Here is a 17,635-nt window from a genome sequence, read left to right on the forward strand (position 1 = left end):
GCTCGGAAAATAACTATCGATTTTTAAAGTGCTGCATTTTCAGAACTCTTTGTACTTTGTCGGGTTGTTAATATTTCAAACGGTGCGACGCATTAGAATCTATAGTGCAATCCCATCGTATATAATATAATCGCCTCGCAAAGCCTGCTTGAAATTTCGACATTTAGAAACACTTACGAAGCGTTATTTCACTTTTATCAAAGAAAAAGCTAAGCTGAGCAAATGAAGCTCTCGACATCTTCGTATCTATTTTTAAATATTTGTAAAAAAGAGAAGTATGTTTGCTGAGCGATAGCTTCAACGACATTGATAAGGAGCGCATTGCTGAAAATGTTTTCATACTGTGCCCTGCTTTTTTCATCCGCAAGCTTTATATAAAAAAAAAAACCTCCGCCGAGTTTTCAATCATTCGATCGGCGTCTAGACGAAAATTAAATCAATCGCGGGACAAACACATAATTGACCGATAACGCGCATACCCCAGCAGTTTCTCGCGCGTGCACGAACGCTGAATTTATTTTTAACGCGGAAGGCCACCTGCATTTCTAAATATATAAGCCCTGCATAAAATATTATTACTCTCGCTCGATTCTGTTTACACTGCGCAGACATGTCCCCCAGTCGTGTCCGCTACAAGCGCTAATAATCCGATCAAAAGCCCATTGCGGATGCGCATTACAGAGAACGTCAGGCGTGCGTCCGTAGCAAACAATTCGATTACACGCGCTGTATCTTAGCTGATTGCTGTAGGGGCTCGTAAAGCTCACTCCCGAGCGTATTCGAATGTCTGAATTGTCCGATGTCGGATGCGCTCGTCTTCGGAGAGCTAACGAGTTTCCAGTGATTAGAATCCGCTCGATTAACTCTCGGACGACGGATGTTTTTTGCCGCTATAAGGATGATTCTTCCCAGCGAAATTTCCGATAATACCGCGGCCGAAAAAAAGCTCGTTCGCATAAGCGGACAACACTCCGGATCCAGATTATCGCTTCTGAGTATCTCGCAACCGACTAAGTAGTTCACTCCTCGGAAACGTGCGCTCGGTATACGAGTGAAGAAACGTCCGATGCGAGTATAATATACGCGTATGTAGATGATCGAACAGGCGTGACTAAACATGAATTCGCTTCCTCCAGAAATCGCTTAATCTCCGCAGCGTGTGTGCGTGGCTGTCGCTTTTTTTTTTTGCAGAAAGAGAGAGAGAGAGAGAGAGAGTGCGTTGCATTATCGGAGTGTCGGTATATATAATATCGCGTGGCTGTTAAGCGCACTTTATGTGAACTCTCGAGCTCTGTTTGCATAACTTGAAAAATTTTCCTCGTTCGCCAGTGGCGCGGCGTATTTTATTGCTGAAAATATTCTTAACGATAATGTTTATGCTGCACACATTTTCTCTCGCGGCGACTGAATCGTTGACTCATTCCGCGACGGCGTGAGTTTACTCAAAAGCGCGCATTGAGCGAGCGCGAGCGTGAAGCAGTTGGCATTGACGCGACTACGACTAGAATTTTATTTTTACAACTCTCGCTGTGTGTGTGTGTGTGTGTATAACAATCGGTGTTTCAACGCAGTCGTCGGCATGCGGCTCAGGTGAATTAGTTTACCGAACTTTTCATCCGCGAGTGCTCTCGCCCCAGCCCAATGGTAAATCCTCTCAGTCTGAGGCTCAGCTGAGTGCGAGTACAGCCTATAATTAATCCTGTGACGAGTTTTTCTCGGGCGCGAGTCGAGATCCGCGTTCCAGCAGTCCCCTCGGCGGAGTGTCGAAAAAAAAGCTGCTCCGTCGCTTATAAAGCTCCCCACATCAGCGCCGGCAGCAGCGCGCGAGGCGAGAGGCTCTCTCCCTCTCTCTCTCTCTCTCGCACACAGGCTTATCTCTCGTAAATACAGTGGTCGTTATCAGCTGGCAACAGGCGCGCGCGCGCTCGCGTCTTCGAAAAAGCTTCTCTCGTTGGCGCAGACGTGACGCAACGATCGACTCGCGGCGCGCAATTGTTATCGTCCGTCCGATATATCGTACATACGCATACGAGAACGTGTTCGAACTATTTATTTTCTCTCTCGCACCGCTGCTCAATAGCGCCTCGAGCCTCGCCGAGTAACGAGCTGCCTGCTTGTGTGTATAATATAACGTGTATAACTTTTCGGCTTTTTCGCCTCTCGTCGGTGGCGCTGCGGTACTACGCACACTGTGTACACACAATATAATCCTCTTTTTTCCTCGTGGAGGAGGCTCGCTCTCCAGTGCGCCGCCGCAGTCATGTGCTCGCACGAGGCCGAGTAGCTTCGGCAGTTTTCCTGCGACAACAACGCGACGTGGTGCGCGCACGTGTCGTCGGCGGACGAGCAGTATCACGGGGGAAGAATTGGATCTCTAATAAATACCCGTGGACGCTGGTGCCAGTAGTAACGAGGCCGTTCCGTCAGACTCGACGTGCTACAGTGAGTCTACGGTGCTAGAGCGATCGGGAGTGCGGGGGAAGAACGAAGTGGCCGAGGTGTGATAGAGCCGGGCGTTATTGCACACTCGTTCGGCGCGAGCGAGCGCTATGCACGCACTCGAGATAAGAGGCGTGCGCGGAAAGGCCACGTAATGCCGAATAACGTCTCGCTCTCTCTCTCTCTCTCTTTCTTTCTCGCGCCAGTTTTGCCTCTTTTGTTGCCGGGCACGCGCGCCCAAAGTGAGCCCAAAGTGCCGTTTTACGTACACACCTGTAGGTGAGAGCTAGTCGTCTCGCGAGAGAGGTGCGCGCTTCTGACCACGCGTGCAGTGTGCCCGATCGGCTGAAGATCGGAGGGACCTTACTCTTTTACGTGAAGGTGCGCCGATTGATTTTAAATGCCCGATGGGTTACGTAACGCCGAAGTGTCACGTTACACGGCTGCGCGGTAATAACTCAATTCTCCCGTCTCCGGCGTGCGTGTGTGTGCGCGCGTGTGCGTGTGTGTATGGTGTCGTGCGCGCGGTAATAATGACGGGAACGACGTTCAATTTTCCATGAATTCGTAAGGGAAAATTACGGCAATTCCAAGTGCGGAGAGTGCCGTGCAAACGCGCTGTAATTATTATGTAACGCTTCTCTCGAGAGCCAGCCGCTCGCGGGCGAACTCCCCCGCGCGTAAATAATGGAGCGCCCGCGAGGGTGGAAACGCGTCGGGTGCTTTTTTTTCATCGCCTGCCACGCACGCGCTCTTCCCATTGTTCCCTAGCTCTAATGCCCCTGAAAAGTCGACTGCGAGTGACGAGTGCTAACGATTGCAACTCTCTGCTCTTTGCTTTCAGAGAACAGCCGATTCAACGGCCAGAGCACAGCGTCGACGGGACAGCAATCGACGCCGGTCCAGTTGGAGACGGCAGAGCCGAGTAATGGCATCTCAGCCGAGACGGAGCCGCCCCGGGCGCGAATCATCGAGGACGTCGTCGTCCCCTGTAGTACCAGCAGCGCCGAGTCGCCCAGTCAGCTCAAGATGGTACCGCCGCTGAGACTGAAGAAAATCGTCAGCCAACCGGACAGCCTCGCCGTGGCGCAGTACCCGCCGACGCCCCAGCAGCAGCACCACCAGCAGCACCACCACCACCAGCAGCACCACCAGCAGCACCAGCAGCAGAGGAACGAGCTCGAGGACGGCCAGCAGGACAGCTCCAAGTACTGCATCGTGACGCCCACGAGGGAGGAGAGCGGCAGCATGGGCGGCGAGAGGGGTGCCGGGGGCTGCGAGGCCAAGAGCATCGAGATCACGATACCCTCCGTGCCGGAGCTCGGCATCAAGGAGACCAGGACCGACAGGATCAGTCTGCCGCAGGAGAGCACGCCCTCGAAGCCGTTCATCGTCAACTACATCCTCGGCAAGGACTCGTGAGTATTTTCGTGCAGCGCCGTACTTATTCGTGTGTAGGCACGTTCTCAGAGTCAGCAGTGACACGCGGAGAGAGAGAGAGAGAGAGAGAGAGAGAGAGAGAGAGAGAGAGAGAGAGAGAGAGACTTAAGCGCGCTCTATGACTCACAGCCAATATTCGGCGCTCGTCCCCGCGAGCGTGCACATCCCGGCGATGACGCCCACACCGCCCGGCAATCCGGATCCAGGAGGTCAGCAGCCAAAGCCCAACTCCTCTCCGAGCGAGCTGTCGATGCCGCTGCTGAGCAACACGGAGGAGGTCAACGACGTGCTGATCGTCGAGCAGCCCGAAGAGTCCTGCAGTCCCAGCAGCACCAGCAGCGGCAGCAGCAGCATCAGCCTCAGCGAGAAGAAGCGCGAATGGTTCGGCAGGCGACAGATGCTGCGCGAGAGCTTCAGAGAGCTCAGGGCCAAGGCCATCGACTCGCGGCAGAAGATCTGCGCCTCGAGCATGCTGCTGCCCGAGGACAGCCCTCAGCAGGCTCACTTCCAGGAGATCATAGACGGCTGCGACAGGCAGATCAACCACTTCTCGAACCTGCTGAGGAAGCTCAACGAGGCCAAGGACTCGCTCAAGTTCGAGAGGTTCTGCGAGGAGACGGAGGCGAGCTCGAGGACGGCCTTAGGACTGACGCCCAAGGACGAGGACAGGAACGATTGCGCTCTGCAACAGCCGGACACGACGCTCGATGACACCAGGCGGGTGTACGGCTCGGTTATTAGGTGAGTCGTGGAGCACGCCGTAACTCTCTGTATGCACCGTTTATCGAAGCTTTTCTCTTTTTTCTCTTCTACGAATGGCTTATCCGCTTTTTTCCACGGGGATTTTTTTTTTCTACCGCGAAGCGTTACTCAATCGGCTCGAGATTCGTACTATCGCTCGATAAGGCGCCGCGATTTTTTCTTCTCCGCGCGAATCACCGAGAGAACTTCGTAATAGTTTCTTATCTTGTTTATTATGAAAAGGAAGAAAAAATTCGCTTATTTATATCGACGGTTCAGCGCATGTGGCCTGCGTGTGCTCACCTAGCCATAAAATAAAAATTCGCTACTTGAAGAGCAAGGAACGCACGCGCCGTCATTATACGGCTGCATCACGATTTCGAGTATGCGAACCACGAATTCCAAGCGGCTCGCGTTAACTTTTTTTGTGCACGGAAGTCTCGTATTATTCACACCTTAGGAATTGCGGTAAACACTCATCCACGTGTCACTGCGAATGTTAATCTGCTTTTCTCGCTCACACGCCAGCTGCAGAGTGCGTTTCGTCGGCGCGCCTTAATTGCTTTCGAACAAAGGAAAAATTAAACATTCAACGATTTGACAATTCTTTTCCCGATGGCACAGCGAGACCCAATGCTCGGACAAGTCGGCAGTGGTCGCGAGGAGGGATACACCGCCGCAGGGTAGTAAGAGCGAAACTCCTCTGGATGTCCCGAGGACGATGCTGCAGCAGCAGAAACCTGTGACCAACGGATTCGCCACGATTATTCGAGACATCGAGGCGCACAACCAGAGCAACGAGAGGCGGGCCAGCAACGCTGCGCTGCCGATTCCGACGACTTCGCCCGGTGAACACGCCGCTGGCACGGTACATCATTATTTTTACTCCTCGTTTCTGTCTGTATAATTTTTGCTACGGCTATCTATGGCGTAACGAGATGCATTGATTTATAACTAATTGTAGGGGCAAGGGCGATAAAACAAAAGTACTAATTATAGATAGACGGAGCTGAAATTAATGGGAGACCGATTGTTATTTATAAATTATCACCCTTGGGGGATTTCCCAAATAAATATTGAGAGTGTGATATGACTGCGATGTGATAAATTAAAACGATAAACACGCTCGTTTATAATAATTTAATCGAGCATCGTTCAATTCGAATCTTTTTCCTAAACTCTGATTTATCGCACGCGAAGCATGAAGTTTCGCCGTTCGATAACGCTATTATTATTCAAATGCGCTAAACGAGCACTAAACCGAGTGAGTCATGATTTTTTTTTCGTTTCTCCATTTATGCCTACATTTTTTTCTAGAACAAAACGTTATATTTTTAGCAAAATTTCGTAATTATCGTTGAAGCGAGGCAGTGTTATAACACGTGTGACCGGCTGCATCGTGACGGGAGGACACGGAATGCATTTTATTTCTATGTTTGTTACATAAATTTTTCCCGACATACACTCGTAAAGTGCTCGTCCACATTTGTGAAGTGAAGCTACTCTGGCACGTTTTCGTGCGGCTAGTCGTTCCAGTGCCTACGTGGCGGGATAAATGCTTCTTCATGCACGAACCAGCATTTTTCCGCTATATTTTCCTTGTTTAAGTAATGTTATATGCGTTTCGACTGTTTGAAAAAAGAAAAATTGTATTGCTCGCTCGTTTTCAAAACGTCATGATTTTTGCTTGTTATAGACTCTAATCAGCGCGTACGTTATCAGATAATATTTACTCGTTCCCTTGCTACTGAAAACTTTGGAAGTGCTTGACTAACGTTTTGCGACGTTATCGATAAAGTGTAAGCTCAACGCCCTATCTCGAAAAAGAAAATTTTAAAATCAGTTCCTGTGTAATTCAACTTTTTTTTTCAACCATTATCAGAACGGTTTCTCAATTGTCGTGCGCAGTCCTTTAATACAACTATCTAGTAATCGCTTTCTCATTCGCTTCTCTGCAGAGTAATCACCAGCAGGCCAAATCTGTGATCGTCGAGCCGTGCACCCGAACGCCTTCGGAACCACCGCCTCTGACATCCTCGGTCGAAATGTCACCAAGTTCTAAACACTTCTCGATAGAAGAACTGACGGGTCAAAAGAAGGCTGCGACGAGCGAACCATCTCCAGCAGCGGACCCGTCCTCGCCGGTTGTCCGACCCTCTGCCTACCCTGCCCAGGCCAGGGCCCCACCTAACAGCCCGAGAGAAGCACTGATAGCCTCGAGCGTCCCCGGGGCCTGGGCTGCTGATCAGCAGCAGCACGCGAGGAGCAGCGTTGTAGCGACCGAAATGACTCAGTACTCGAGAAGCAGCGTTACTGTGACCGACGTGACCCACCGCGCGAGAAGCAGCGTCGCCACGACCGAGATATCCCATCAGCATCAACAGCAGCAGCACAAGGTGCAACAACAGCAGGGAGGTCCAGGCGAGGCGCAGGTGGCCAGGGACGAGCGACGACCCCTGAATCTGGCGGTCAAGGCGACCAAGAGGCCACCTTCCACGGATGCACCTTTGCAACCCGAGAAAGAGGAGAAGAAGAAGCGGCGACGTGGTGAGTTTGATCGATCGACTGGACTTTGAACTATTTGTCGTGTTGAAAAATAATAACAGTGTTGCGACGATGACTGTGTGGCAAACGTCGCATTGATAACATTTCCAGCTGCAGTCGCGACGGCAATGTGCACAAATCGCGGAGTTGATTCGTGTTTGGAGACTAGAATAGAGCGTGGGGGTGTGCGAGAGAGGAGCCGGAGGGCAATTAATTACGCGCCAATTCAATGGCGGAACCTACTATTCGTGATATATTATATAGGAATTAGGTCGGGTCAACGAGAGTTAATTAAACGGGTATTGAGCTAAGAGCTCGATTGTAATATGAGTATAGTCAAGTGCAAATGTAGCCGGGCTCGAGATCGATACGCGCTTGTTTTTAATTTTCGCACTGATCGACATGTGCAAAAACGAACGAATTCACGAGAGAATCTCTCTCTCTCTCTCTCTGCAGTTTCAGACGTAACGCCGAATCACTGGGCAACCAGCTACGCCCAGGGTATCAAAACCCGAATTGTTTCAACGCCCACAGCAGCACCGGTACTCGCTCGGGAGCACTATATCCACCACCCACAACTCCAGCAACCAGCTCAGCTTTATCCATACGTGCAGGAGGCGACTTTGTGGAGTCCCGTGGAGATAATTTCTGAGAGTCAGCGACAGGCAAAACACTATGCCGAGCAGTATCAAAGAGCTCTTGCTCATCAAGAGTACTTACTGAGGCTGCAAGACAATACTATGGCATCCGAGCAGGTAATGCAGTTTGAATCCGTGTTCTGCGTATAATAAATCGTGGCTTGTTTGTCGAAAAGCGAAAGCACGTATAAAAATTGCTGACCTAGAAGCGCTTCAAAAGAATGCTGCATTAAAAAAGGTTTCATTCGAGACACTCACTTAAAGCTTTAATTCTCGTAAAGTTGTAATCCCAGCGGTATGTAATCTCGTTTGATGGGTTAATTTTTAAATACTCGCCTATTTATCCAGTACTGAATTTCCTTAGGCGGTTTGAAACGCTTGCTGTGTATATCGTTAAAATAAATATTTAATTTCATCAATCTCTTCGATTCCAGGCCAAAGTTTTACCGAAGCAGGTGCAGGCAATCCACCGTATGAAGCCATTATTGCCAGCAACCGAGGCTCTGGAACAAGCAGCCCTGAATGTAAAGAACGCGGATCAACAAGCCAAGGCTCAGGCTCAAGCTCAAGCTCTAGCTCTAGCTCAAGCTCAAGTTCAATCAGCTTCGACCTCGCATCACGAGCAATCGCAGGTCCAACAGCCCAGAATTTTGGGCGAGCAGTTTCCGACTCTGGGCAATTGGGCGGCCGGGCTCATGAAACAAAAGCAGGTCGTGGATGGAGCTGCAGCTGCTACTACTACCCCGGCCATGAAAAAAGAGGTCGAGAGGACGACTCCCATGGTCGATACTCGACCGGGCTACTATCAGGTGGGTTTTGCGAGGAATACCCTAATCTATGATATTTGTCACTTTTTTTTTTTATAAAAGGTGGATAATTCAGTGTACACATATTCTGCGTGTTATGAGTAGTTTGTCGTTTCTAAAAACTTAATTACCTCAATTTTTACAGTCGACTAATCCAAGCATCTACAAGTCATCGAGCGAAATAGCAGCAGTCGCAGTGGCAGCGGGGAATTACGCAGGAAGTGGAAGCGTGCACGGAAGATGGCCTCCGTCGGATCAGCAGCAGCAGCAGCAGCAGCAGCAACAACAGCAACAACAGGCAGCCGCTGCCGCCGCTGCGCAGCGATCGCCCTTTCAGCAAGTGCAACATCCTGGCACGCCGTCCCTGCCACGACGACAAACCTACTACCCGCCGATTGCACCCACTACCATTGCTCTCTCGTATCCTGCTCCTAAATTCTCGGTGAGTGAAGCACCTGCAGCTAAATCTAAACCTGAGCCTGGGCTGTTCGATTGGAGCTGTTGGAATGAAGGACCGAGTGTATGTTGATTTGTTTTTGTAAATTTTTTCCGAATCATTTTTGATGCACCAATAGAAATGAGACTGCCCTATTTCTGACCGAAAATTCCTATTATTATACGACTGCTAGCAATATAAATTGGAATTATTTTTACCGACGTTGTTAATGACTATTTTTTTATTTTCAGAGAGACCTTTATGAGAGATCTACTCAATTCCTGGCCCACAACGCGCATCATCCGTACACGGTATCTAGACTGCCCATCAATTCTTTGGAAGCCGCGGTATTTGCCCACGCCAGCAGTCAACATCAACAACAACAACAGCAGCAGCAGCAACAGCAACAACAACGGATGCCACCCCTTATTCCACTGGTCACTAGTAATGGGACTTTTTTGGAACGGTACTACTCTCCTCCGGAAGCGGCGGCTGCAGTGGCTGCTGGTAGTCCTAGGTTACCGTCGTCTATGCCCTATGCGAATTACAGTCGCAGAGGCAACCTAGTGAGCGTGGACTATGCGACATTAAGTCCGGAACAAAGCTCCTATGCCAAACTTCTCGGTGTCAAGGCAGTGAACAGGGAAATACAACAACAGCAGCAGCAGCAACAACAGCAACAGCAACAGCAGCAGCAGCAAAGGACCGCCCAGCAACATCAGAGACAGCAGGAGTTGAAGAGTGCGACTTCCGAGGTATCCAGAAGTCAGTATCCGGCGGGGAGTATATACGCACACAGCATGACGCCCAACTCCAGGAGCACATCAGTCATAGGTAGGTCTAAGATATTTTTCTCTTTAAGTGTTGCGTTCTAAACGACAGACATGTAGTAAACAGTATATTCTATTAAAGTATTTCCGATAACCTAGAGAAAAACTTACGGAGTTTTAAATAATGCGTTACAATTATCGAGAACTTGATTTTGTTCTGGCTATTGTAATCTCAAATGATTATCTCGCTTTAAATTTTTTATCGCAACTATCGCATAAAAAGTAGGAAAAATGTTGTATTACAAGTGTACAATTGTTTTTTTTTTATTATCAATGAACAAATAGAGCGATACATACCTCAAGCCTTACACCTGCTGATGATGATGCAAATAAAGGCAGACGCGTCATCTTTGTGTATAAGTAGGGCTTTTTAATTGTATTCAGCGTGTGTACAAAAGTTGTAGATAAGAACACGTGTGTGTAAACGGTACTTTAAAGCGAGAAAAGTGCCTGAAACGCAGTGTAAATACGCATTTTCTCACTCGCTCGACAAACATTTGCTCACTTTTCGTCATGATACTCGGAAAAGTTACAATAACAGAAGCAAGTGGTTTGTAAATAGGAAAAACAAGTGTCAACTTCGTAACTATGTATCTTTGCGACCTATATTTTCAGTTGTTGAACCACATGTTTTATCGATAAAAACGATCACATCATAAAACTAAATTAGTTTCTTAATTACTTTGCAATTAACGAACTAAAACAGTAATTTCCATTTGTCTAAAAATATCTCCTCTAACACATTACAGGCACCAGCATATCGACGCCCAGCACGATCTACTCGCCATTAAGTAGCCCACCGACTTCTCGCCAGCCGCAGTCGTCGCAACTTCAATCCCAGCAACCGTCACCTTCGTCATCTAAATCCGGAGGAACTGCATACGAGCGCGAGTGCCCAACACCTAATCTAGGCGAAGCGAATCGCGTCTCGTCCAGCAGTCTGCAAAGGATACAAGGCACGCGCTGTTCGTACTGTGGCGCTCCGGGTTCGCGTTTCGAGTGTCTCGGTTGCGAGACAACGTTTTACTGCAATGAGAACTGCCAAGCTCAGCACTGGGCTGTCCACGCCACGCAATGTCCTAAAATTATGCCCAGGCTCAAGAAAGTCGGCTGAAAGAATTGGAATTTTTTCCAATCGGTTTGCAGTCGTATTCATGCCGATGAATTTGTCGATGGTTCCTTTTTCGTACGGGTGAGTGCTATTGTGCCGATTGTTTGCGATACTTATGTGTTCAATTATTGCGGTTCTTAGTATTTTGTGTTCGCGTGTGATTCGGCGAGTATACGACTTTTCGACGGAACCCAAAATGTGTACATGCGATTTTGTTTGAGAGCTCATTCTTCTTTTGTTGTAGCTCTTGATCTGAAACAAAAATTATGCAACCACTTGTGGGTAAGTTAACTTTGTCGACTTGGGACGATGAAGTTTTTTTTATATTGTAAATTCTTATTAATGAAAGTGACATACCAAAGTTAAGTTAATTTAAGAATCCTGTTTATGTAAATGTATTTTCATCTACTTTTAAGATATGAAGTGGTAAATCCATGTGGCCTTAAACAGATATTTTCGGTAATATTTTCCGCGAATCAAAATCATCTTGTAAATAAGTCAGATTCAAACACATTTTCTTTAACTTGCGTGTTCTTTTACGAATTTCAATTTCGTAAATACTTTCTTTTTTGTGTATGAAATGACAAAAATCTGGATCAAACGTCTCATCCAATTGTAAATACAGAATTAATTTTTACTTTTTTACCGATTATTTCAACGCTGCGTTTTATAATTTTTACCACAATCACATTTTTGCAAAGCCTTCGTTTCTTTAACGAATTGTACAGCTAAGTTTTCCCGTTTAATTTTGATATTTATAATTAATTTTTATTTTTTTAACTTTTATATAATATATGCTTTACTTATAATGAAAGAGCTTTGAAAAAAATATCTGCGTACGTATATGTATATTGAGGAATTGAATGTAAGCATAAGTTCACATTGCGTATGTATGAACTTAACCCAAATCGCGTATAAAAGTGTTAATTTAGTCAACTCTTCGTATTGTTAAAGTAATAGAATAATTCGTGATGATTTACGGTGCATTTTGAACCTAATTCTTGCGTACATTTTGAAATTGTGTGTATAAGTTTTAATTGACAAAACAAGAGATACAAAATGTGTTTGCGTGTTATTGTGCACTCAGTTGAGGAAACCTCGAGGAATTACGAAAGAATACAATGTTAACAAATTATAACTTTTGCACATATCTGTATAGACACAACGTTTCAATCAAGCATAGATATATACGAGCAATGTGATAAAAGTGATTAAACGATGTATAAATGATATATTTATCTATTCAAGTCATAAACGTTTAAGCTAATACAAAAAGTTTATGTAAATGTATAAAAAATATATATATATAATAACTAGCGTTACCATTGTGCAAACATTGTTAGAGTATAAAGACTAATCAACAACAATATTTATCGAATATATGCTTTGTAAATATGTTGTCGATGTAGTTCATTCACACTCAGCACATTTTCTCACGATGGAGCATCCTAACTTTTTGATTGGCATATCACGAAAAAATATCCCCAAAATTGCAGGTGTGAGGCTGTCTGCCCTTTAATTTTGTAGCGACATCGTCGATGCCTCGATGAGCCAAAGCATAATGTGGCGCAGTTTCCGTTGCTACTCTGTCGAGCCAAGCGGTCATCTTTGGCCTGCCTATTCGAGGGTCGATTTCAGTCATTCCTGCAATTCACACGGATAAAAAGTATCATATATTATTTGTAACTTCAATTGCGTAACTCCATCACCACGTTCGTTACATTCTTAATGCGTGTGTTTCTCACCGCGCTGCTTAGGCGTTTAAATGTATACGTAGCATGTGTAATTTTTAAACGGCGTTTATATCTATTCTTTTTGTACCATATAATTTATATAAAATCTTTTCGTACTTAAACATTATTTTATAAGCTGTGTATTCATTAATTATTTATAATGATTACGATGACGATAACGTGTATATGAATGAATGGCGCATTCGATCGATCATTATTTTTGTATTATGGCAAAATATTGAAGAATTTGAAATAAAACTGATGTTTTGGATGTATAACTTACTTAGCTGTTCGATTTCACATGCAGCAAATATATCAGCAATGCTGACTTTATCCCCGACAATGAAAGCCCGATTATCCTTCAACCACACGTTCTCTATAGTATCCAAGCAATTGATCACGTCCTTTCTGAAGTGTTTCTCTTTTTCGGGAGGTGGTGCGCGTTGTCTTATCATAGCATAAACGACCTGACAAAAGAGTGTTAATAGTCGTTAATTTGTAAGAAATAAAATAATAGTAAAATCACGGCTATTTAACGTACGATAGACGTGAAATATCGAGAGCAATAGAGGCGCGTGTTGAGGTGTTGCCATTCCAAGTACTCGTCTATTTTTGCCTGCTGTATCGATGACGCTGAATACCAGTGGTCCGGCACTTTGAATTCGCGGCATAAGTATCGGGCGATCCCAACACTGTAATACGAATTCAACGTTTATTTTTATTTATTTATTTTTTTTTTTAAAGAGAAGAAATCGTCCAACACTGACGTTTGAACTTCAAGAAATGAACATACCTCTCGATGAGCTTAAATCCATCGTGTTCGATAGCCGGAAGCCTTGCGAAGGGATTTATTTTCTCGTACTCCTCAGTTTGATGCTCTCCCAAAGCTATCTTGAGAATGTGCGGCTCGAAAGGTATGTCGCAAGTTTTCAAAAGTATGTACAAAGCTCTCGAGGGTTGCGACAAGAAATCGAAGTACAACTTCAAGACCATGACTGCTTGTATCTTTTCTGTAAGGAGAAAGACAACATTATAAGTATATCTTTTAGGTCCGATAAACAAGATCACTTTTTCTAAGACAGAGGGGATTAATCAGTACTCGATAGAGGTGCGAGTGTATAGTTGCGATAAGAATCATGTTTTATTATAAACAGCAAAAGACAGTATAAAAGTTATACATCAATTAACATTGTTCGATAAAAAAACTACAGTATACGGTTTGTGGTATATAACAACAGAAATCGTTAAGATATTTCACAATTTGCTCTGCTTCGCGTTTCTCTCGGTGACCTTGTTCATCGGCGAGTGCGCCTCCTCGTAGTACGGCGCTGTCTCTTTGGCAACTCGGTCGAGCCAGGCCGTCAGTACGGGTCGTCCTTCCCGAGGGTTAAATCCGCCTACTCCTAAAACAGTAGTACAGAAGTACACCGTGAGCATGAAATTTCAATTCTCCATTAAGCCCGCGACAGGTGGAATTAGTCACTTACTCGGCTGCTCGATTTCACAGGCACCAAATAAATCGGCAACGGTGATCCTGTCTCCGACTAAAAACGGCTTATTATCTTTCAGCCAAATGTTCTCGATCTGGTCCAGACACTCGATCATACGAGCCTCGTGTTCGACCACAGTTTTTGGTTCGATGTGTTGTCCTTTGATAATCGGCCACAGGAACTGGATTGAACGAAAATTAAAATTATAGTCTCTCATTCTACGGCGTGAGGGAAAAATGTAGAAAATCAACAGACCTTCACTGCGAAATAGGAGGCACAGTGAAGCCTCGTGTTGAGGTGTTGCCACTCGAGGTACTCGTCGACCTTGGCTTGGGCCTTGGAATCCTTCGGGTACCAGTGGTCCTCGACATTGAACTCGCGTGCGAGGTACCGCACGATCGCCACACTGGAATCAAATAGTCAGCGAAAAATGAGTGAAATTTGGATTAAAAATATATATTGTGCATATTAAAAATGCAAAAAAACAAAACAAACAAACCACTTACCTCTCGGTAAGATTGAAGCCATTGTGTTGGATGACTGGGAGTTTGTTAAATGGACTGATCTTCTCGAATCCGTCTTTATAATTCTCGCCATTCTTAAGACTCGTGACTTTTTTCTCAAAAGGTATATTTGTTGTTTTCATAAATATGTACAGTGCCCTCGAGGGTTGCGACATCAAGTCCATGTAAAACTTTACACTCATTTTGAGCCTTTGGGTTTTCTTAGCTAAAACGGGACAGGTAGAGCAGGTCAGCGAGTGTCTCGATGGTGAGAGATTCGAAATCCGCGCGTTCACAAGATTGCCAATATTATACGTAAGATATAGTATATAATTTTAGCTGCCTGTCTTGTATACTCTTATTATTGAGTATAAATACTCGCTATTTTACTGTTTGTTATGCATAACGAGTGAAATGTGAAAATGTCAACTGCTTATACGCTGATTTTTTAACGCATTATTTGATGAAAAATAAAATTATCGATACCAGTTAATTAATGGCGCGAATTCTGATTAGTCGGTGTAATCACCGATGTATATGCATACTCGTATATGTGTCGAGCATTTTGTGCATGGTCATCGTTACTTGTTCGTTGTTATCTGATCAAAATATTAAATAGAACGACCCTCTTATGCAAGATATTTTCCTTAAAATTACAGCTAATACAAGTATAAATTTTTATTCTACAATACTCCTTTGGATACTACCGCTCGAATAGTTAATTATTTTAAACATAATAATTGTATAGGTGTACACGTTAAATCAAGACCGGTCCTCCGAAAATTCGGTCGACTGAAACGATCAATAATAAACGAATCCTATTAAAAATATCGTGAGAAAATCCAAACAAAAACTTACGGTCGCAAAAAAGAAAATAATGATCGAAGGATCAGATGCTGATGGTGAAAAACTGTGACTACTTGTTGTGTACCAATACCGGCTGTTCTGATACCACCAGCGCTGCTACTACTGTACTTACTTAATTCGTTGAGATGCTCAGCCGCGCACAGCTGAAACGAGTTAATTCGCATTCCGCTGTTGCCGGCTCTACGCTATATACTCAATTCATACCGCATCGTAACGATGCGTGCGCAACCTACCATGTTTATACTTATGAGTTCTTTATTCTTAACGCTCGCGAGATACATCAACGAGAATAATCGTATAAAAAGTCTGACAATCCTTTTTCTCATATGAGGTCAGTATATAGGAAGAGGAACTTTTATAATTATATAATCAACGTTTGTTTAACGAAGCTTTATTAAGAATTACGCGAATGTCTCAAGTCCCGGAAAATTGCATCAATGAAAATGTTTTATCCGTATTTGTTAGCCACTTCGTTGAGATTCGCATGAGCTTCTTGATAGAAAGGCGAAGTTTCTCTGGAAACTCGATCCAACCACGCGGTCAGTTTGGGACGATCGTCTCGAGGATCATATCCAGCATATCCTGCAGTAATATCAATTACAATCTTAAATTTCTCATCAATTCTTTTGTTTTTAATAAAGTTTGCATAGTATTTATTTAAAATTACTTGGCTGCTCAACTTCGCTAGCGCCTAAGAGATCAGCGATACTTATTTTATCCCCTGCCAAAAAAGGTTTATCTTTCAGCCAAATATTTTCAAACAGATCCAGACTTTCAATCATCTCGCCTTCCAGTTCCAAAAGCTTGTCGGCTTTTGTTGGTTTTCCTGTTATAAGTGGTAGTAAATACTGCAGAACGAGATATATTTGTATGAAATATCGATTTATTATTGTCAATTGATCATTAAATTACCTTTAACCGAAAGTACGTAGTAAGAGGACGTCGTGCATTTAAGTGTTGCCAGGTCAGGTACTCGTCCACTCTGGCTTGGGCTCTGGAATCTTTTGGGTACCAGTGATCATCGACTTTGAATTCGCGGCACAGGTATCGAAGAATCGCCACGCTTGACAAACAACAATACTTGCATGAACATTTCATTAGTAAGAAATTTAAAAAAAGCTAGGCACTCACCTCTCGGTTAGTTTGAACCCATTATGTTCCAGCGCAGGGATTTTACGAAGAGGATTAATTTTTTCGTATCCTGGCTGCAAGTGTTCGCGTTTCGCTAAATTGATGACGTTTGATTCGAACGGTATGTCGCAGCTTTTCAAAAAAATATACAGAGCCCGTGCTGGTTGAGACAGCAGATCGTAGTGAAGTTTTAAACTCATTTCCCTTGATTACCTATTTCGAATGATAACGATTTTGTAGGTACACATTTTGCAAATGTATGCCTGATATGCCTTTGAAATTCCCGCGCACGGCAATCAACAAAGTGTACATATATATATATATATATATAGTTGTATCATCTAGATTGTCATGTGTTACATTATACGCGATCAAAATAATACTTATAATGATGTTCTACATACAGTGATTTCTTGTTGACTTGAGATGAATAATTTTTCATACAATTGAACGTTACACGAGACAAAATAAGTAGCTGATAACTTATTTTTCTGTTGTAAAATGCTCGAAAGTATTCATTTTAATGTGCGGAAATCGAAATAGCTGTATATTTTTTACAGCATACTTGCTGCCAATCTTTCTTATTGTTCACGCATTAAAATAATGCCAACAATAGTTTATCACAATATAATCGAAGAACTATACAACGTCAACTTAACAAAAATATTTGCTCAATGTAAATTATACCGACTATGAAACAAGTAAACTTAAGAATGTTCTATAAGAACTATGGAATGTTTGCAAACTTACACTACAATTTATAATGAAATATAACAAACAAACCGATGGCACGCAGTACAGACGAATGTAGATAATTTGAATAAACACGATACTTCTGAACGAGTAAGAATGAGTCGAAAATTCACATGCCGCTTGTTGTTAACTGCCATATGATATATATGTGTATATATGTGTGTGGGTGTGTG

The 17,635-nt window shown here is 44.3% G+C and overlaps 4 protein-coding genes across 13 annotated transcripts in view; 1 reads left to right on the plus strand and 3 right to left on the minus strand.

Annotated features, from left to right (window-relative positions):
* The window catches only part of LOC100680197 (myb-like protein Q), a 30,393-nt gene extending 17,393 nt beyond the window's left edge, over positions 1-13,000 (plus strand). For 3 of the 8 annotated variants that reach the window (XM_003423973.5, XM_031922829.2, XM_008218231.4), the window contains 9 exons: positions 3,284-3,857; positions 4,009-4,620; positions 5,245-5,488; positions 6,579-7,167; positions 7,621-7,919; positions 8,237-8,611; positions 8,754-9,128; positions 9,296-9,878; positions 10,624-13,000. In XM_003423973.5, coding sequence (XP_003424021.1) covers positions 3,284-3,857; positions 4,009-4,620; positions 5,245-5,488; positions 6,579-7,167; positions 7,621-7,919; positions 8,237-8,611; positions 8,754-9,128; positions 9,296-9,878; positions 10,624-10,988 — 4,016 coding nt within the window. In that variant the 3' untranslated portion in view covers positions 10,989-13,000. Of the gene's footprint in view, positions 1-2,053; positions 2,443-3,283; positions 3,858-4,008; positions 4,621-5,244; positions 5,489-6,578; positions 7,168-7,620; positions 7,920-8,236; positions 8,612-8,753; positions 9,129-9,295; positions 9,879-10,623 lie in introns of those variants that run through there. The other 5 variants (XM_016984191.3, XM_032597416.1, XM_032597415.1 and 2 more) reach the window with 4 other exon arrangements.
* Positions 12,209-15,684, minus strand: GstT1 (glutathione S-transferase T1). Its single transcript, NM_001172455.1, has 5 exons — positions 15,570-15,684; positions 13,512-13,728; positions 13,260-13,410; positions 13,002-13,185; positions 12,209-12,629 (listed from the first exon to the last, which is right to left on the minus strand). The coding sequence occupies exons 2-5, from the start codon at positions 13,709-13,711 to the stop codon at positions 12,454-12,456; spliced, it is 711 nt and encodes a 236-aa protein (NP_001165926.1). The 5' UTR covers positions 13,712-13,728; positions 15,570-15,684; the 3' UTR covers positions 12,209-12,453.
* GstT2 (glutathione S-transferase T2) lies at positions 13,836-15,738 on the minus strand. The gene is made up of 5 exons (NM_001172454.1): positions 15,570-15,738; positions 14,715-14,937; positions 14,464-14,614; positions 14,206-14,389; positions 13,836-14,121 (listed from the first exon to the last, which is right to left on the minus strand). Exons 2-5 carry the CDS (start codon positions 14,912-14,914, stop codon positions 13,973-13,975), a joined length of 684 nt encoding a protein of 227 aa, NP_001165925.1. The 5' UTR covers positions 14,915-14,937; positions 15,570-15,738; the 3' UTR covers positions 13,836-13,972.
* A 215-nt stretch (positions 15,739-15,953) lies between these two features.
* Positions 15,954-17,635, minus strand: GstT3 (glutathione S-transferase T3). 3 transcript variants are annotated; one of them, XM_031922473.2, is made up of 5 exons: positions 17,460-17,635; positions 16,710-16,922; positions 16,491-16,641; positions 16,246-16,426; positions 15,954-16,160 (listed from the first exon to the last, which is right to left on the minus strand). In XM_031922473.2, exons 2-5 carry the CDS (start codon positions 16,907-16,909, stop codon positions 16,027-16,029), a joined length of 666 nt encoding a protein of 221 aa, XP_031778333.1. In that variant the 5' UTR covers positions 16,910-16,922; positions 17,460-17,635; the 3' UTR covers positions 15,954-16,026. The 3 variants fall into 3 exon arrangements, with proteins under 3 accessions (XP_031778333.1, XP_031778334.1, NP_001165927.1); XM_031922474.1 differs by having other exon boundaries at positions 17,114-17,609; NM_001172456.1 differs by having other exon boundaries at positions 16,027-16,160; positions 17,493-17,537.

Source organism: Nasonia vitripennis, chromosome 2, assembly GCF_009193385.2.
Source record: "Nasonia vitripennis strain AsymCx chromosome 2, Nvit_psr_1.1, whole genome shotgun sequence".
Classification (NCBI taxonomy): Eukaryota; Metazoa; Arthropoda; class Insecta; order Hymenoptera; family Pteromalidae; genus Nasonia; species Nasonia vitripennis.

Bases quoted from the DNA above. Each gene is read 5' to 3' on its own strand.
- GstT1 (NM_001172455.1), bottom strand. From the start codon at position 13,711: ATGGTCTTGAAGTTGTACTTCGATTTCTTGTCGCAACCCTCGAGAGCT. The intron at 13,411-13,511 runs GTATGTTCATTT...TTCGTATTACAG, and splicing joins GGATTTAAGCTCATCGAGAG to TGTTGGGATCGCCCGATACT. The intron at 12,630-13,001 runs GTAAGTTATACA...TGTGAATTGCAG, and splicing joins ATGTGAAATCGAACAGCTAA to GAATGACTGAAATCGACCCT.
- GstT2 (NM_001172454.1), bottom strand. From the start codon at position 14,914: ATGAGTGTAAAGTTTTACATGGACTTGATGTCGCAACCCTCGAGGGCA. The intron at 14,615-14,714 runs GTAAGTGGTTTG...ATTTGATTCCAG, and splicing joins GGCTTCAATCTTACCGAGAG to TGTGGCGATCGTGCGGTACC. The intron at 14,122-14,205 runs GTAAGTGACTAA...CTACTGTTTTAG, and splicing joins CTGTGAAATCGAGCAGCCGA to GAGTAGGCGGATTTAACCCT.
- GstT3 (XM_031922473.2), bottom strand. From the start codon at position 16,909: ATGAGTTTAAAACTTCACTACGATCTGCTGTCTCAACCAGCACGGGCT. The intron at 16,427-16,490 runs GTAATTTAATGA...CTCGTTCTGCAG, and splicing joins CTACGTACTTTCGGTTAAAG to TATTTACTACCACTTATAAC. The intron at 16,161-16,245 runs GTAATTTTAAAT...ATATTACTGCAG, and splicing joins TAGCGAAGTTGAGCAGCCAA to GATATGCTGGATATGATCCT.